The sequence below is a fragment of the Saccopteryx leptura genome, chromosome 13 (genome assembly GCF_036850995.1).
Source record: "Saccopteryx leptura isolate mSacLep1 chromosome 13, mSacLep1_pri_phased_curated, whole genome shotgun sequence".
In the NCBI taxonomy this organism is placed as follows: Eukaryota; Metazoa; Chordata; class Mammalia; order Chiroptera; family Emballonuridae; genus Saccopteryx; species Saccopteryx leptura.
In genome coordinates, this window is record NC_089515.1 from 2,337,217 (window position 1) to 2,356,436 (window position 19,220).

The window sequence follows — 19,220 nt, forward strand, 5'->3', positions numbered from 1 at the left end:
ACACACTGTGCACGGGGCGGACACCTCTGTACATATCTGCTCGTGTCGATCGTGCAAATGGGCTGGGTGAGGATGGAGTCATCACTAATCCTGATTTATAGCTAGGAGGATTTTTTACAAAATGGATGTTTATTGCTCTTAAATTAAATATCTAAGGAGTCAGGTGCCAGGCCCGAAGACGCCCCCGGAGGCTCCCGGCATCTCATAGAGTCCGCGCTGGTCACCCTGACGCGTGCTTCCTTCCCTTCCTCACGGTGGTCCTGCGAGAGGCGCGTCACCCTCTGTGGGAGACGCGGGCCCCGTGAAGGGTCTGGGATACTCAGGGGGCAGCTTGACGTGGAGACACGTCACCCTCTGTGGGAGACGCGGGCCCCGTGAAGGGTCTGGGATACTCAGGGGGCAGCTTGACGTGGAGACAGGCGCACTTGGATTCGCCGCGGCATTGGAACGCGTTGGTTCCCGCGTCCTGATTGGCGGCCGCACCGGCACGTGGCAGGAATGGATGGCCTCTCCCGATGTGATTGACGGGAACTGTCACACGCCCCCTGTGAGATCTCTCACGGGGGAGTAAATCCACTGCCAGGGCTTGGAAGCCCCAGCTCGGTGAACAGGGTGTTGTCCGCCGGCGGGGCGTGCGCCTGGGGGCTGGGCTTGCCCGTGAGGGAAGGAGGGCAGAGGCCCCGTCTCCGGCTCGCAGGGTTCATCCCGGGTTTCCATCTGGGCGGGGGTCCTCTGCTTGCTCAGCCACAGGCAGCCCCTCCATCGTGTGAGCACCACCGCGGCAAGCGTGAGCAGCCCTGTGCGCTGCACAGCAGGAATCTGGATGTCTGTGCTCCTTCCCCAAGCCCACGTGGTGGTGTGGCCCTAACCCCCAGTGGGGTGATAGTGTCCCCTGAGTGAGGAGACTCCCGAGAGCGCTCTCCCTGCCGTGCGAAGATGGCGAGACGCTGGTGTCTGTGAGCCGGGAAGAGCTCTCACTGAGTCCCACGAGGCTGACACCTTCGCCGCGGGGCGTCAGGGTCTCTCGTTGATGCTCCGTGTTCCACGGTTATTTTGGCTTGACCGCCCAAGGTCACGAAGGTGGTATTATTCGTTTTATCCTGTTGGGAAAATCGAGACTCAGAGGGGACAAATGATTGTCCCCACACGTCAAGGTGACGCCCAAGTTCGCCTCTGTGCTGAGCCCGACACCAGTGGGGTCCCTGAAGGCAGGTGGCTGCGTCTCACCCTCCCCGATTGCTGGTTCCCCCAGACCAGCTCCACCCCCACTGCCCTCCCAGGCCGTGGCTCCCCGGTGAGAAGCTCCAAGCTCCCCCAGAGGACTGGAGAGTGTGCTCAATCATGTGGACAGGGAGTAGTGGAGATCCTCTGGACCGGGCCAGAGTCCACAGTGGGCAGTGTGTGTGTGTGTGTGTGTGTGTGTGTGTGTGGAAGGGGGGTGTCTGTGCCCTGCTGGCCTGAGCCCTAAAGTCCCCTGTCGTGGGACTGCATTGGACCCAGAGGCCCAGAGACACAGCCCCTCAACCCCCCCCCCCCCCCCATAACAGAGATCGCTCCTAATAGGACGCAGGCCATGTCATACTTCCTGTTCTAGAAACACGGGCTTCTCAGATCTCCCTTTTGTATGACAATTGCTTTCATGTGGAATTCCCCCACCCTACCCCCTTTTCTCTCTCTCTTTTTTTTTTTTACAAAAATGTTCCTTTTGATAAAATTTAATAATGCCACTTAGAATATGAATATATTTAATCGTGCGTGTCTCTCCTCGGTGTAACTGAAGGTTACATGAAAAGGTGCTTTGAGAGAGTTTCAAACCCGTAGCGATGCAGACACGTGCTGAGATGGAGGAGGGGCTGGATGTGGCGTCTGGGGCGGTAACGCTCAATTTCAGCCTTGTCAGAAGGTCCCTAAGAATAGAACGGCTCTCTGAAGGTTCTTCTTCTTCTTTGAAGTCATAGTAACAGTGGAGAGGGGCCTTGGAAAAAAAAAATTCAATGTGAAAATAAAAATCCTTTTTACTTAGATGGAAAAACACTGCACATTATACGACGTGAATGACGTCTAATGTTACAGTGACAGTTTCCTATGTTGTTCTCCTGTTTCCTCAGCCGCCGCTGCTCCCTGTGATGTCCCAATGGGGGGCAGGGGGGGTAACCTGGCTTCGGATGCCCCTCTGGTCCCACCTCCCCTCACAAGTGCCTGGCACCTGGGGTTGGAGTTGGGTCATGTGTCTCAGCTCTGGGACTTACACCTGCTGTTCCTCATCTCCGTACGACGCCCCTGCCCCCTGGTCCCAACCCCTTCCCATCTTTGGGGGTCTCTGTTCTGTGTCAGCGTCCCAGGGTCTCTGTCCACACTCTTATGGGCACAAGTCGCCTGCCCAGCTCCAGAAGGTCATCCTGTCCCTCACCCAGGCATGCCCTGGTCACAGTGTTGGTGAGTCACTCGCTGCTGACCAGCTGGCAGGTCACCGGCCTCAGATGTGCCTCGTGCCAGGCCGAGGGCGGGGTGTGCTCGGCTCACACTATTGACCAAAAGGTGAAGTAAGAGGTGTCACCCTTTGTCTTCGGGAAGGACCAGTGTCACTGGGCACAGAGATGAGGTGTGTGGTCACCTCTCTGCAGTGGGACCAGAAGCGGTTGCCGGGAGCCCAGGGTGCCCGAGACCCCGACCTCACACAGGGCCCCCTGTACTCAGTGCTATGACAGAGCTGTGCCCTGCCCACAGCTGTTTCTGTGACGGTGACGTTCAAGGTGCTACTCTCTTGCTATAGGTTATAGGTAGATGATAGATTAGCAAGGTTTTCATAACCTCAAAACCAAGATCAGAAACCTGTGATCCTTGCTCGATAACTTGGCTTTGAAGGTGGTCATGCTGGGGGGTCAGACTCTGCCTGAACTTTCCCAGGTCACGAGGCTGTGCTGGCTTGACCGCCCCAGTGCATGCTCTGTCATTCATTTGGTGGTGAATCTTTGTGGTGGACGACGAGGCCGGTTCTGCTGTTCAGCCTCATCAAAGGACAAGGTGGTCAGCCTGGAGCACTGACCCCTGGAGGCTGGGCTCGGTGGGGAGCGGTCTGAAGACCTGGGAGACACCAAGGTGGGGCATGGGGGCCCACAGGTGTGACCAGGTGGCCGGGGCTGTGGAGACTGCAGGTCCCGGGAGGGTGAAGTTCTGCAGGACCTGTTTCCGAGTGAAGGTCACTGCCCCTGAGCGCAGGGCACCCTGTCTGAGAGTTTAAGGAGCCCAGCTTCTCGAGGATGGCCGGGAAGCACGTGCAGCCAGGCGGTAGTGACCCTCTGCAGCCTTTGAGGACCGGCCGAGATGCTCAGGATCACACTGTCAGTGCCCAGCTGATGGAGACCATAGACATCGATCTGCAGACCTGCGCCCTCCTCCCAAACATACCTCAAGGGCCTCTCGCCAGTCAGCTGCTTGTCCCTCTGAGCTCCGGCACGTTATCTGTCATTCATGCTGCCGACTTGTCCTAAGTTCATAACCCCGTGAAGACCGGCAGCCCCACCGCGCGGAGGCTCCAAGCGTGTCTTGGGCGCCCCCCCCCCCCCCCCGCGGACACCGGGCTCTGCAGCAGAATTCTCAGGGTCCCACGAGCAAATCCGCCTTGCAGTGGCCGGGGCGGGATTGCAGCGCGGGGGCCGCTGTGGCCCAGAGCATTGCTCTTCCCACCCCGCCAGCTCTAGGCCCTGTGGAAGCCGCCTCTGCGACAGCTCCCGAGGGACCACCAGGAGGCAGAGGCACCTGAGGACAAAGGAGGGAGGGGACTTCATCCCTGTCCAGGTAGGGGGGCCGCTGAGACTGCACTGGCCGCACACCAGGGTGTATCGCTGAAGGGAGTGGTGGACAGGGGCTCTCAACCACAGCAGAGTGGCTAGGGGACGGCAGGGACACTGCGTGGATGCGTGAACACCGTGAACGACCCAACCAGCAGGCGCGGGGTCCAGAACGGTCAGCCTGCCGTGGAGATAGGGTGGCGCGCAGGCTGGCGTCCCCGAGGGTTCCTGCCCCTGGTGTGGAGCTGGCCCCAAGTAGCAGACGAGGGCACAGCACACAGCCCACCCCTCTGACACCCCCAGAGATGTTAATGCCCATGGAGGAGGAGACGAGAAGGTGCCCTTGGGGCAGAAGAGGGAAGCTGAGCCCTGGGTGAGGGAAATGGTACACTTTGGGGCAGTTTTCAAAGATGTTGCCCACGTTTCAAAGCTGTGCCTAGTAACACATTGTTTTTGTGTTTTTACAACAGACAACTTTTTTTTTTCTGAAGTTAGAAGTAGGGGGGCAGGAACAGACAGACTCCCACATGCACCCGACTGGGATCCACCCGGCATGCCCAGGGGGCGATGCTCTGCCCATCTGGGGCATTGCTCCACTGCAACCAGAGCCATTCTAGCACCTGGGGCAGAGGCCAAGGAGCCATCCCCAGCGCCTGGGCCATCTTTTGCTCCCATGGAGCCTTGGCTGTGGGAGGAGAAGAGAGAGATAGAGAGAAAGGAGAGGGGGAAGGGTGGAGAAGCAGATGGGCGCTTCTCCTGTGTGCCCTGGCTGGGAATCGAACCCGGGACTTCCACATGCTGGGTCAATGCTCTACTGCTGAGCCAGCCGGCCAGGGCCTCAGACGACTTATTTTTGATGTCACCTTTAAGAGTCACAATGCTGATAGAAGCGTGTTCATTTCTGCATACATATGTCCGCTTTTCTTCTGTTCTAACCACACAGTGGATTTACGAGCTATCCATTTATCTAACTCCCGTGATTGCTATAAACCCACCGTCACAATCCGAGTCACGTCTGTCTGTGCGTGTGCAGGGGAAGGGTGCAGCTGGACAGTCCCCTGAGCCCCTGGTTCACCACAGTGACAAGCCCAGCTGTGACTTCCATGAGAGCCGGCCGACAGCGCTGCCCGGGGCGTGAGCCCCAGAGTCCCGAGGAGCCTGGTGCTGCCCAGGAGGGTGGTGGGTGGGCGGACGTGGCTTACGTAGCTCAGCCTGTGCTGGGAAATGGATGTCTGCTCTCTGGAAAAGGTTGAGGGCTGCACTCCGGCCACACACTATCCCTGGGCCGGAGGGAGACGGCTGTGCAGGTGTGCAGATAGATGTACCTGGACCTCTCTCCCTCCGGCTCCTCCCCCATCCCTTCTTTGCCCATTTCCACCTCCACCTCTGTCTCCACCTCCACCTCTGTCTCCACCTCCACCTCTATCCTTTCTCTCCTTCTCTGGTCCTAGTCTGTGGTCCCTCTGTTCCCCCTGCACCTGGCAGAGCCCCCCGATGTGTGAAATGGATTTCCTTGTGGAAATTGTGTCATTTCCTGGTCTCTTTTGCTTTTGATCTCTCTACTTTTGGATGGTAATTATAACTTTGGACACGTTGTGAGGTCTGTGGGACTCACCCAGAGCCTGCCCTTCTGTTCACTCACTCACTCACTCTCCACGTGTTTCTGAGGTCAGAGAGGTGGACAGGGAGCTGGCTCTGTTGGTCACTCCCTGGACACGTGCCAGGCAGGGTGCTGACTTCCTCTGGGCATGGCAGGACGTGGCCAGCTCCTGGCAGTGCCCGGCTGGCATCTGGCGTGGCCCTCTGGGCACAGTACGGTGCTGGGTCCAGCCCCACACAGACTCTAACCGCCACCGGGTCAGGAACCTCACCTCCAGGGCAGACGGGCACTGAGCCCTTCCCTGCCACCATCAGCAGTGGACGCCCGCGGGCGCTGGGCGGGCTTCCTGCGTCAGCGTCCTGCTCTTGCTCTGCCTCAGAAGGCTGCCCTCCTCAGAGGTTCCGGAACAGTCCAGTGAGGACAGGCTGTCATCTCCACAGGCTGCTGCGTCCATTGGTGACAGGGGGTCCTGTGAAGTCACACGGGCCAGCAGCAGAATCCCGAAACTATACCGAGGTCTGGCTGGGGACGGGTGGAGACGTGCTCCTTGTGGTGGGGCCACTTTACGGGGGTGGTGCCACCTGACAGGACAGTGACCTTTCTTGTGGAGAAAGCTGAGCTCATGTCCTGTCACCCAAGTGTTTGAAGCTTTTAGTTTCTGCAGTGTCCGTTCTGAACCCACCACCTGTGAGAAATGCAAGGGGGCTCAGAAGTCACCTGCCGCTTACGTGACATTACCTCTGTCACAGTGGAGCTCGGGAAGGTGCCCACAGACCTCGTGTGCTGACCTTTGTGGCAGACCAGGGGTGGGTGATGGGTGGCACCCGCAGTTCTGCGCCCATCGAATGTCCCTTCTCACACGGGGTCCCAACCGCTGCCCACCACCTGGGCCCACGCACAGAGCAGGCTGAGGACATGGCCTCTGAGGCTCAGGGGCCAGGCAACGGTCCTGTATGCCCGTCCCCATGACAGGGCTCCTGCCCTCGCTGTCGGCACGGGGCTTGGCTGTTTGTTCTGGGGCTGTGTTCGTCCGTGACATGGGGAGGTAGTTCTGTCCCAGGGACAGAGCATTGGTGGGGGACGTTCTACGTGTCACCTTCATGCCCGGGCAGCTGCGCTCATGGGCTCAGGTTCCCGGCTGCATCAGCCACGCCGTGTGGTGACATGCCAGGGAAGCCCGCAGCCTCTGAGGCCCCTGGGGAGAGGAGGGGACAGGAAAACAGGGTCCTTTGCCACCTCTGCACCCGGCCACGTTGACCACCCTGCTCCCTGCAGCACGGGACGCGGTGGGGGCTCCCTGGGAAGTCTCCCCTTCGCCTCGTTCTTCCCCTCCCTGAGCAGCTGGAGTTGAGAGTCCAAGGGCAGCTGCTCAGTCTTGTCTCTTTCTTCAAACGGCTCACCAGCGGGACTGGACAGTGACCGTGTCACAAGGACAGGGTGGAGCCCGAGCTCTGGGCGAGAGGCACACGGGGAAGGGGGTTATTAAGGAGCGTCCACTCTGCTCCAGGCTCTCCTCCCAACCCTCCAATCCAAGCCCCGCCGTCCCCCGAGGCTTCCCTGGGGTTGGCTGTGTCTCTCTTGCTCCTGCTGGTGCCCGGGACCCGCGGCGGGCACTCACTGACCACTCGGGCGGCATTGGCACCGCCCGCCGGCCACTTTCCCGAGGACCCCGTCTCCTTTAATGTTTTCGGTTCTCACAGAGGCAGCGGCGGACCCGGAAAAATCAATGCATTCTTCAAGCCTCATTGAGAGCCATATACAGTGGGCCTGAGTGGGCCATTTTTATTATCTTAAACATAAATTGCATTTTTCCCTTATTATCAGGTTTTTTCAAAGGCGCCCAGGGCTCTGTCAATGGACCATTCCAGCCCTCCCCAGCGGTTCGCTTTGTAACCTGGAAAACAATGTGCCGCGTCCATTTCTCTTTCGTGTAACACGAGGTGGCTGCTCCTCCCTCGCCAGAGCCTTGCAGAAATCATTCTTAGGCGGCGCTTAAGGGGAAACCATTCGATTAAAATACCGTCATTGTGCTCCCTAAGACGACTCTATCGGTGGGTGGTTGTTACTTGTTCCTGCAGGTGAGAAATGCTCACATATAGAAATGGGGTCACTGGATTGTGGGCCACAGAGAATGGAGCCCCAGTGACTCCAGGATTGTCCCCCCTGCCCACCCCACGTCCTGCGCTGGCCTCTCCTAGAGAGGGGGAGCCATCCATCTCCAAGCACAGTCCCCCCCCCCCAAGGACGTGTCCCTGAGCTTGTCCCAGCGGCACTTCCCATCTGCTGCGGGCGGGGGCCGGCGTGCATGGGCGTGGCTGTGAGATGGGGGCCGGAGTGCATGGGCGTGGCTGTGAGATGGGGGGCGGCGTGCATGGGCGTGGCTGTGAGATGGGGGCCGGCATGCATGGGCGTGGCTGTGAGATGGGGGCCGGCGTGCATGGGCGTGGCTGTGAGATGGGGGCCGGAGTGCATGGGCGTGGCTGTGAGATGGGGGGCGGCGTGCATGGGCGTGGCTGTGAGATGGGGGCCCACGTGTATGGGCGTGGCTGTGAGATGGGGGCCGGCATGCATGGGCGTGGCTGTGAGATGGGGGCCCGTGTGCACGGGCTCGGCTGTGAGACGTGTCTCTCTGAGCCCTTCCCATAATGACTAGCAGGCCCGTGACAACCCGGAGCTCATCCTGCCCACTGTCCCCTCCAACCTCCGGGCACCTCCAGGGTCGTGTTGGAGAAGGTTGGTTCCAAAGGCTCGACCCGTCCGGGGTCGCCATCGGCTGTTCAGGGCAGACAAGGTTGAGTCTCTCCTCTGCCCTATTCCTAGGGGATACCCCATGACCTTGAGTTAGGACTGAGCCCAGCAGGAAAGCGGAACCAGAACGTTCTCACCGGCCCACCAGGGGCACACTGTGTGCCTCTTGCATTTCTTTGGGACTTTACGCCAAACAGCTCCAGATGTCCTGCTGATGTCCGAAAGCCCAGAACTGGGAGCAACGTAGGAGGTTAGTTTCATTTTATCCGTGAGGAAACTGAGACCGAGAGACGTCGGTATTGAGTGAATTAAAGTGACACGGAATTTCAGAACCACGCTCCGCATTAGGCGACGCTGCTGACAACATTTCTCCTATCTTTTTTGACAAGCTGGACAATGTTGACTGACCTGCAGCTGTTTTTGATTTTAATAATTCTTGAGGAACAACGTTTTGGACGTGTGAAGATGTCCTTGTGCTATATTCGACGTGAGCCTCCACTGCTAGGGTGGGAGGGGGGGCACACTTACCTCGTCCCTCTGTCCCTCTTCTGTCGTGTTTGAACTGCCCCTGAACTGGGGCTTGATCCTGGGTGACAGCAGGTGCCTTCGGTCTGGGTGGACGACAGAGATGTGACACGCTGGGGAGCTGGCTGTGGAGTCCGACGAGGACATGAACACGCCCACCTCATTCTTCTTTTATGGGAACGAGGTCGGTTCATTCCTGAGCCACCAGAGTGCCCAGAGCCATATCGCACCCAGGAGATGGAGCTTGGCTTTTCTGTCCCCGCTCTCCTCAAGGGGACAAGTGACTGCCCCCGTCACCGCCCGAGCGCTCTCGTCCCTGCTCCCACGGGTCAGCCTCCTCGGTACCCTGCAGCATTTTGAAGGAAGGGGCTGATTGCTCCCCATAAACCCCCGCCCCTGTCTGGCTCTCACGTGAGCAGCCAGTGTGTCCTGGTCAGTTCACGGGCGGGAAGACTGTCCACTTCCACCCCTTCTCTCCTTCCAGACTTCCAGGAGACCTTCCCCGTCCTCCTGTTGCTCAGCCGTGCCCAGAGGAGTCTAACCGAGGGCCATCGGCGAGCGTGACGCAGTGCAGGGCTGGTCTCCACCAGCGACGTGTTAGTGGCGCCTGAGGGTGTTCCCGCCCACCTCTCCCCGGGGCGGGAAGATGCCGCGTGCACCCCGAGTGCTTCAGCGCCCACAGTCTCACAACCGCTTTGTTGATTTTCCTCCATAAACGACTTCTCTTTGGCACGCAGGGGAGTATTGCATGACCATATCGTCAGAGCCTGTGGAGAGCCCTGGAGCAGAGAGCACTTTAGTGCCTCGGTGTGGACCCCAGAAGTGGCCGTCCAGGGAGAGCCGTAGAGAAGGCACCGTCCTGGGTGCGGCAGCCGCGACGCAGACCCAGTTTCCAGTGAGAGAGCTCGGGGCGCGCGCCTACTGCACACCTCCGAGGTGGCTGTAGACGTCAGGGCCGGTCACGGTGCTGGCAGCAGGGAGACCACACAGGGCCAGGCACAAACCTCGTCTCGGGAGTTCGGGGGGACGGGTGTGATTAGGGGGTTACAGTGGTCACCCAACCTCTCTTCTCAGTGAGGACTGCCACGCCACTGACCTTACAAAGGTCACTGTTCTCAGTGGAAGACGGACTTTTACGTCCTCTCCAGATGACGGGGGGAGGACATGTGAGTGCGGCTGCTCCCGCCCGAGGGCAGTACTGTTGGTACACGGTTCCACCGGCAACTTTCCTGACACAATTTGTACATACAATACCGTGGTCACACGTGTTCTGACGGTACGCAGCCACCATGTGGACTTGAGGCAGGTGCTGTGGAACCAGACACAAGCCCAGCCTTCCCTGATGGCCCCTCGGGCTTGAATGGAATCACTACCCCAGGGCCTTGACACGTGCTCCGGCAGGAAAAGCCCTCTGTGCATTTCTAGCCACAATGCATGTCCCTAAATGCGCCAAGTCCGGGGTCATAACTGAAACGTTCGATTTCATTTGAAGTTGAAGGTTTTCCACCCTTTCTCTTGGTTCTGCTTGGGACTGGGTCTCCGTGGAAGGGGTGGTGGGGGCGACGAGGAAGCTGGGCCCCACAACTGTTTCCTGAGCTCCCCTCTGGGGCATCGTTGGTGGGTGGTCAGTTCGGGAGCCAGCTGAGGCCGAGACGGAGCCCCCTGGGTAACTCATTACAGCACGGGCTCCGTAGGAGGTGCTGTGGGGACAGGGTGCCCAGAAAAGCTGTATGAGTCTAATTCAGCCCCCACCCTGCTTGATGGTTTGCTTCACCGGAGGAGGAAGACACCAGTGCCGAGGGTGGCCGGCATTCAGGTTGTTAGGACTCCAGCTGTCAGACGGTCTCCCGAGCAGCGGAAACAAGGGGGAGGGCATGGAGGACATGTGGCCAGAGCGGCATTGACGTGGACGCTGGTGCACAAGCATGGTTCACCTGAGGGTGGGGTGGCCCCGCTACAACGGAAGGCCTGCAGGAAGTGGTCCCGTGCTTGCAAAACAGAGCCCCCTCTCTGAGGTCTCTGGGTCTCTCCCCCATCACACCCATTCTTTCTGGCAATGCTTCTGTGTCTGTGACATTTTTCTCGAGTCTCACAGCCAACAACCTGCTTCCTACATTGTCTCCTACCCTGTGGCTTCCCTCTGGCTGGAGACGCAGTGATCGCTGACTCTGTTTTGCAGACAGGGAGCCGGGGGTGGGGACAGCGTGGCCCTGCACAGGACCTGTAGAGACCGAGGTATCAGGCTCCTCCTGACCTTGACGTCTTGACAAGCAGTGGGCTCTGGGCGCGTTGGGGCCAGGCCGGGGCTCTGCTCAGCACCACGGGGGTCAGAGAACAGAGCGTGGCTCCTGGGGTCAGGGGTCAGGTTTGGTTGTACAGCTCAGGGAGAGGCTGGCAGCCCCTGCCCCAAGGCTAGTCCTGAAACAGGCCCGCGTGTGGCATTGCCAGGCCCCGAGGTGTGACTCTTGGCGGTGGTCACAGCTGCTCAGGGGTTTGGTGTCCGGTGCCACCTTTGTGCAGAGACATGGTCCATTGGCTGCCAGCCTGAGCTAAAGGCCCTTTAACAGCCCGGCCCAGCCTGCTGGCTGTGGGCAGAGCCCGTGGGGTCTTCAGTCTGACAGCCAGTTGATGAGAGCCTTGCTGTGGTCATAACACCCTCTGTCCGTCCATCTGTCCACCTGACAGAGAGAGGGGACCCATCTTCCCTGGGGTTTCTGCCTTGTCCAGGAGAACGCCCTCTGTGGGGTCCAGGACTGTCCCCTTGGCACACTGCTGTGCAGCTATCAGGGTTCCGGGCACAGACGTCCACCTCAGGCGTGATGGCTGGGCCCCCGTGGAAGCCCAGCCCGTGGGGCTCCTTCCCCAATGGAGGCCAGAGGAGGCCAGAGGCAGCAGGGTCCTGAGGAAGCTGGGAGGCAGGTGGACAGGGCTCTGGCCCTTCCCCCCTCCACCCTCCAAGTGCAGATGCCAGGGCTTCGAGGGGACTTCGAGGCACCTTCCTGCCACTTCCCGTGTGTGCACACATGTGCATACACACAAGAACACACATGTGCACACACAGGAACACATGTGCACACACAGGAACACACATGTGCATGCACACAGGAACACACATGTGTACAAAGCAGCACATCGTCCTCCATCCTCCCCTCCACGGGGAGGGATTCACCTGGGACCTTCCTGGGCTGGACAGATGCTTCCAAAGCGTCCTGACCACGCGTGCCTCTCGGGGTCTCTGTGGTGACTGTATCTGTTAGGTGGGTGCGTGGGTTTGGGGTTCCCTCCGAATTCTCAGCACTGACAGTGGCCCATCTTGGAGCCGCTCCTGACACCTGCTTGTCTCTCGCAAACATTGAAGGTCGATGTAGACATTTTGAAACAGGACGGAACTTAAACTTCGTTTTTCTGTTGAGAATCCATGCTTCTGACATTTCTTTCCCCCTTTCTCCCAAACGGCTTTTCAAAGTGCTGGGTCAGCTGACTCCTGGCAGAGCCAGCAGCCACCTCAGCAAGGAGCCAACAGAGGAGGGTGGGACCGAGGGGGCCCCTCGTGGCCACCTGCCGTGGAAAGTCTGAGAAAGTCTGTCCCACGTCGGCCCTCTGTCCTTGTCAGGGAGCGCCTGTCTCCTCAACCAAAACCCACGTGGCCTGGTCTGCAAGGTGGGGCTGACTGCGTTGAGCACGGGGGCTCTCGCGGCCAGAGGAACTAGGCGTCGCTGGAGGGACTTGTCACGAGACCATGTGACAGCACAGGCCTTCGGGGGATGCACTGTCGGCTCACCAACTGAATGTGCAAGCTGGCGTTTTGTCCTTGTGTTGTTCTTCCAAGCTGACGTGGAATGCTAATGACGACTGTTTTGCTCCCGCAGAGAAAAGCAGGAGGCGTGTCTGCAGGCCCCGCCCTCCAGCCCTGAGGCTGCCCACGGACAGGAAGAGCCCGGGCAGGGGCGAAAGAGACAAGGTCAGTCCTGGGATGCAAAGCTCTGGGTGGGGGGGGGGGGCTGAGGCTGCAGACCCTCCCCAACGCCCTCCACCTACACTTCGCTGGTCCCCACACAAGTCCGTCGAACCCAGAAATTGCAGAGGAAGCCCCGGGGGGGAGGGGAAGGCGTAGGAGACGCAGCCGGCCGCCTGCTCGGACCCGGGGCCCAGAGCTCGCCGGGCAACGCTCTGTTCAGAGGAGGGCGGGTGTGACCCTGGCCCCTGTGTCCTGTCCCCACATTTCAGGGGATGCTCGTGCACACAGATTAGCCGGCCGTGGGAAGACACCCCCCAGACCGTTCCCTGGTCAGCGTTTGGCTTTGACTCTTGAAGAGAACCCAACACACATTTTTTTTTTTTGTTATTATTTTTTTGTTGTTTTTAAGACGTTCTAGCCTTAGGCCTCCTCTTTTCCCAGTTGCCAAGTGGCATTTGAGGCCCACCCGCGAACGCCTTTGGCGTGTTGCTGCCACACAAACCTGGGAGATGCTGCCGTGGCTACATCTGAAGGTCCCCAGAGGAGCCTATCTCGCCCCGACCTGCCCGGGGGACGGGAGGCCTCTGGTCCGACCAGGGTTCCGTGGACACTCCCTCTCCCTTGGCATTGTCAGCTGTGTCTCTGCTGACACAGAGGCCCGGGACAGGGACGTCCCTGTCACGCTGGTTTCTGTGCCAGTTCCCCAGGCGTGGTATTCCTGGGCCCCATCCCAGCCAGCGTCCATGACTTCGTGTCCACCTGGTGCCAATGCCGTGGTGCGAGCGGGCCGCGCGTGCTGCGTACGGCACACTAGAGCTTCGCTCCTCGACGCGGGGTTTCCCTGTGCGGGATCAGGTTCGCCCTGCAAGGTGATTGATTGATTGTGCTGATCAATCAGCCCGGCCGGGACCTGCGCTGCTTCCTGCGCCACTCTGCTCTGCGGGTCTAATTCACCTGTATTACCTTAAGCGTGAAGCGGGGGCTTCCCCTCAATGAGCCGTTTTTATTGCCAACAGGATATCACCACTTGCGCGGCCCCGGGAAGGGGCCGCCGTAATTCGCGACTCAGAGTCCTGGCATCGCCAAAGTGTCTGTCCTGTCACTAATTACAGCCACCGTCTCTCCCCGAATGGTTAGCGGGTGATCCACTGCTCAGAGGCCCCTTGTTGGGTTGCCACCATTCAACTCGCCCCAGAGTGAAAACCTCCCCTCGTTTTTCTAATTGAACGAGCGGCATAAATTCTGGTCTTCATGTGTTTTTCAACACAACCCTCTCTGAATACTCCGTGACATTAATTATGCTTCTCGACCTTGTTGTAGCAGAGGAAACAGAGACGTTTTCTACAACCCCCCAAATTCGAAAAACAGACTGCTCTTTAAAAACTTATGAATTTAGGGGACATTCTATGCATGACAACTCACGTATGTAGTGTGGGTACGTGTCACAATGAGCCACGGGCCCCGGGAAGACCCCAGAACAACAGCAATGGGCACGTGTGAATGGACGACCCCCCGTTTTCGGGGCCTGACTTGTCTAATGGCAACGAGACGTCCTGCCTGCTGTCGCCGTTCCCAAGGAAACGGGGGAGCTTTCCCGCGTGAACGCTTTCATCCCAGACTTCCCGTCCTTCCTCTTGGGCGTTCAGTCTTGGTGACGAGAGCTCTCTCAGCCTTCAGCTCATGGGTGGACAGTGTCACTAGGCCGTAGCCTCCCTCTGTTGTCCACGGTCTGACCAGAGCATCAGTTTACACATTCCAAATTTATCTCACCTTTGGCTCCTTTAGACACATGGTTTGTTGTTTTGTTTTTTTTTCTCTTTAATTTTAAGGAATAAGACTTAATGTTCTTTTAGGAGCTCAAGCATTCTTTATTTTCTAAATGCAGAGAGAGGCACACGGTATTGTTCAAACCCCACTGTGCACAGAACTGCTTCCACAGCATGACGCCCCTTGAGCTCTGCCCCCAGCTCGGTGCCCGGGGAAAGGGGACAGTCCCTGGTGCCACCAGACTCTGCAAGGACGTGAGCTCACGCCCTCCTGCCTTCAAGCGACCTGGATGTGGCCGGTCCGAGCTGCACCCAGGACTTCTCACAGCTTCGAGTTTCTCTGTTGCCAAACGCAGCGTTTTGCTGGCATGGTGACTCCAGCCGCCAGGTCATCCTGTTCTCAGAGATGAATCCGGTGGGCTCGCCGGCCCCCAAGAAGCAAAGGCATCCGGGAGTGACCCTGGGCCACTGCCATCCACTGCATGTCTGCGGAAGCAGAGTGCTGAGCTCATCTGAGATAATTGGGAGACGCCTTTGTCTGAGTGGCTCCCCGTGGTCTGTGTGCTGTGGACTCCATATCCCCAGCACAGCCGCCTGGCCCCCGAGCTCAGTGTGCTGAGTGGGGCCTTGTCACGTGGTGACCATGGGCAGGCCCGTCTGAAGGAGACTTGCTGTTCTCTGCGTGGCTGTCTGTAATGGAGGATGGGTGTTGACATAAAAAGATAAAACAGTGCTCTCCTCTCCTCTCTCTGTTGACAGGAGCCTCCATCCCTCCTGGAGGCGGGAGAGGACAGCGCGGCCAAAGGCAACAGACCGGTGGCCTCCACCCCGGTGCCGGGCTCCCCCTGGTAAGAGGCGCAGAAACCCGAGAGCAAGGAGGGGTAGCCTGTCTTGTCCCCACAGGGTGATGCGTGCGCCTTAGATAAGATGGTGGCTCAGACGTTCATCTGCAACCGGATGGCAGGTGGAGGGAGAACAGACTTTCGGTGGTGCCCCTGTGAACGCCCGTTAAAACTGTCACACCAGTGCGTGTGCGTCCACCAGACCGGGGCTGCAGGAGTGGCAGCCTCCCTCTGGCTTGTGGCATCCTCTGCTCCAGAGTTAGGGACGGGGAGGGGGGGGATTCTTAAAGGAAAGCGCGCCTGGCTCTCCCCGGCCGCCCTTGGGGGCTCCTCGCCTGTGAGAACGCCCTGCTCCAAATGCCTTCCGCAAACGAGCACCGTCTGCAGTGTCTTAAAATGTCCTCTCGCCGTGGAGTGATCCGGACATAGAATGAGAAGGTTATCACAGGACGAAGTAGTTTCGGAGCCTGAAGCCGGGAGAGAGTGGGGGGTGGCGGGGGGGGCACGGTGCCCCCCGGGAGCCGACATCGTCGAGGGAGCCCCCCCCTTGTTCTCGTGATCTCAGCTGTGGTCCCAGGGGCTAGTGACTTAGGACAGAGGTTCCTGTCACTCGGCCAGTTCCGAGGGTGTTTGGAATTTGATGCCGGGAACTGGGGACAACGATCACCAGATATTGACTTCCACGTGGGCCCGAGCACTGCCTGGGGTCTCCTGTCACAGACTCCCTCCTGTGTGCTTCAAGGCAGGCCAGCCTCCCAACTCACCATCTGGGGGGGGGGGTCGAAGTGAGTTCAGTACCAGCGTGTGTTCTGGGGGGCATAATTAAGTAGAAGGCGTGACCTTCTGGTTGTGGGAGCTGTGGGTTTTCCCATTTGGCAATACCCTGTAAACAATGCAAAACGCTGAGTGGGGTCCAGACCCTCATACAGTCCAGCTACCTGGAAGCTGTCCCAACGCCATCCTTGTGGACACTCCATTACGTGGGCATGGGGATCGATGAGATCACTGGCCCCTGGTGACTGACCCCAACCTCGGCCCTCCGTTCCCTACCTGGAGGTCTACAGGTTCCCACCCTTTCGCCACAGGGCTGGCTTCCCTGGTGCCCACCCAGCCCCCAGACCCTTCCCAGAGCCCCTCTGTTAGCCTCACCCAGGAGTGCTTGGAAGGGGCTTCATCACGCCCCTCTCTTCATGGACGAAACACCAAGGGTTTTGGGTCCTCTGTGCCAGAAACAGGACCAAGATCAAACACGTAGGTTTTATTATAAACCACGACCGCCCAGGAGGGGAGGCGGGACGGAGGCTCCTCCTCTCTCCTCCCTAAATCCCCATGTCCGCAGACCCCTTGGCCCCCCCACCCACTGCACCCCATGGACAAGCCAGGGCTACTCGGCCTGCCAGGCCAGCCCCACTGGTCACCCCGAGACAAAGACAGCGGAATGAGGAACGAGAGCAGACAGCAGAGGACACACACACAGAGACACCACGTGTCGGTTCCAAGTCCGCAGCCCTGGGACGTCGTGACCCAGTGAGCGTCAGGCTCGGTCCCCCGGGGGACACTTCTCTCGGGACAGGGCGCAGAGAGGCTAACACAGATGGAGAGAGAGACCCAACGTGTGTGTCTGTGTTGGGGGGGTGAGGCTGAAGCTTGGGGAGAGCAGCAGCCTGCAGAGCCTGTAAACGCCGGGCTCTGCTGCTAGAGGGGACCGTGCAGATCCCGTTGTGGAGAGCGAAGCAGCAGCTCTGATCCTCTTTGATAAAATCCAACTGTCCTGTATATTAGGACTGCTAAGTGGGATGTTTGGTACTGGACTTAAAGGACCCTGGTTCCATCGAATTCTACCCTCTGGGGCACGGGGACAGAAAGAGGGAGGATGCCGCCATCCAGAAGCCACACAGCGTGACGGAAGAGGGGGACATAGACCTGTCACTTAAAGTGTGCGTAAAACGACGCATAAAATTAACTTTCGTGCTGCAGCTGGCCTGGTCCACTTGAAACCACCTGTCACGAGTGGGTAGAGGCCCATTTCTCCAGGGGAATCCCTCTGGCGTGTCCGCTCCGCCAGAAGCAGCCTGGCTGAGTCGCACCTGTGTCTCCGCGGCACAGAGCCTGGGCACTTTGTGCCTGGATATAAACGGGCCGTGTTGATTGTTGCCATTCCGCTCTCTCCCGGGGAACGGTGCCTGGTGAGTCCCCGACCAGCGGCGCTGTCTCCCCCTCCCCCCCCATGTCAGAAGCTCGGGGGGTGCTGGAAGCTAGTGAGGTGTGACCATTTCCCGCCCTCTGGGGCGATCCAGGGTGCTGGCTCTTCACCTTGCCAGGATTTCTGGGGGTGTCTCTGGACCCCGCACCGGGAGCTCAGATGGGGGATATTCCCCGTACAGCAGATGATCCAGGATTGGGGAGGAAATTAGGCCAAATAAGTCCCCAAACATAGAGCCTCCTTCTCCATGTCCAAATGGAAAGTGACAGTGGTCACCTGGCATTTACAATGTGCTCGGTGTTACAAGTGACCCACAGAGGATTTAAATGAAACGGGGGAGGGCGTGCGTGGGTTATATGCAGATACCACACCATCTCCTGGCAGGCATCCGTGGGTCTGGGTGCGAGAGCTGAGGGTCCTGCAGCCCCCCGCCCGCCCCGCACGGACCCTGGGGTGGCTGGAGTCTGTGTTTGCAGGGCCAGTGCTTTTGCACTTTTAAAGCACATAGAACAGGAGGAGAAGTAAAGAAAGAAAGAGAGAGAGAGAGAGAGAGAGAGAAAGAAAGAGGAAAGAAAGAAAGAAAGAAAAAGAAAGAAGGAAAGAAGGAAAGAAAGAAAGAAAGAAAGAAAGAAAGAAAGAAAGAAAGAAAGAAAGAAAGAAAGAAAGAGAGAAAGAAAGGGAAGGAAGGAAGGAAGGAAGGAAGGAAGGAAGGGAGGGAAGGGAGGGAAGGGAGGGAAGGAAGAAGGAAGGAAGGAAGGAAGGAAGGAAGGAAGGAAGGAAGGAAGGAAAGAAAGAAAGAAAGAAAGAAAGAAAGAAAGAAAGAAAGAAAGAAAGAAAGAAAGAAAGAAAGAAAAGAAGAAAAAGGCTCCTTTTTCGGTTAAACTAACTTTCCCTACGTTCACTTCAACCGATGGAGAAAGTAACCCCGGGAACTCAGTGAGGAAACAAGCTTGTTGACCTGGGAACACAGGACCTGGTTCAACGCGCGGGGGGGGGGGGGGGGGGACCTGTTGGAACGCATGTGTTCCGGTGTCCTGTATCTCCAGTTCTTCAGGGGAAAGGGCAGGACCCGGGACGGAGGCTCGTGGGACGGCCGAGCTCTCTGCGGGCTCCGGTCGGCGGTGGGGCCGTCCCTTTTCTTTGGAAACCCGGTCACTGGGAGGACTTCGGGGGTGGGGGCGACCTCCAGGCCGGCCATGTCCGACCCGAGTGTCCGATGCCCGCAGGTGTGTGGTCTGGACGGACGACGACCGGGTCTTCTTCTTCAACCCCACGATGCAGCTGTCCGTGTGGGAGAAGCCCCTGGACCTGCGGCACCGTGGGGACCTCAACAGGATCATTGAAGACCCGCCCCACAAGCGCAAGCTGGAGGCCCCCGCAGGTACGGCGTGCGGGCTGCTGGCCGGCCCCGGGGTCGGGGCTGCGTCCGGACTCTGTGCTCCTGGTGAGCGAGTGGAGCGGACGGGAGAACTTTATTCCTGGTGGGGGGGGCAGGGGGGGATTGATTTTTAAGGAATTGTTCACTATTTCAAAATTCAGGAACTCAGTTTTTATAGCACCTTCTGCGGAAACATCGATCCCGCCCGAGGGTCGGCTCTGGCTCTCTTTGCGAGTTGTATTTTTAACCGAGAGCCAACCCTCCATTCCCCCCCCCCCCCCAGCCAATCCGGATGTCCTAGCTGGCACCGTCATTAGCTGGCGTCTAATTTTTTCTGAATGTCTCATGCACCCCAGAGGTACACACAAACAAGCAGTGTATTTTCTCCCGCCTCTGCCCGAAGCCACCA

The 19,220-nt window shown here is 58.7% G+C and overlaps 1 protein-coding gene across 1 annotated transcript in view; it reads left to right on the plus strand.

The window, feature by feature from the left end:
• The window catches only part of TCERG1L (transcription elongation regulator 1 like), a 110,275-nt gene that overhangs the window by 63,350 nt on the left and 27,705 nt on the right, over positions 1 to 19,220 (plus strand). The window contains exons 5-7 of the mRNA XM_066355177.1: positions 12,534 to 12,625; positions 15,148 to 15,236; positions 18,660 to 18,814. Of these exons, the coding sequence (XP_066211274.1) occupies positions 12,534 to 12,625; positions 15,148 to 15,236; positions 18,660 to 18,814 (336 nt within the window). The remainder of the gene's footprint in view (positions 1 to 12,533; positions 12,626 to 15,147; positions 15,237 to 18,659; positions 18,815 to 19,220) is intronic.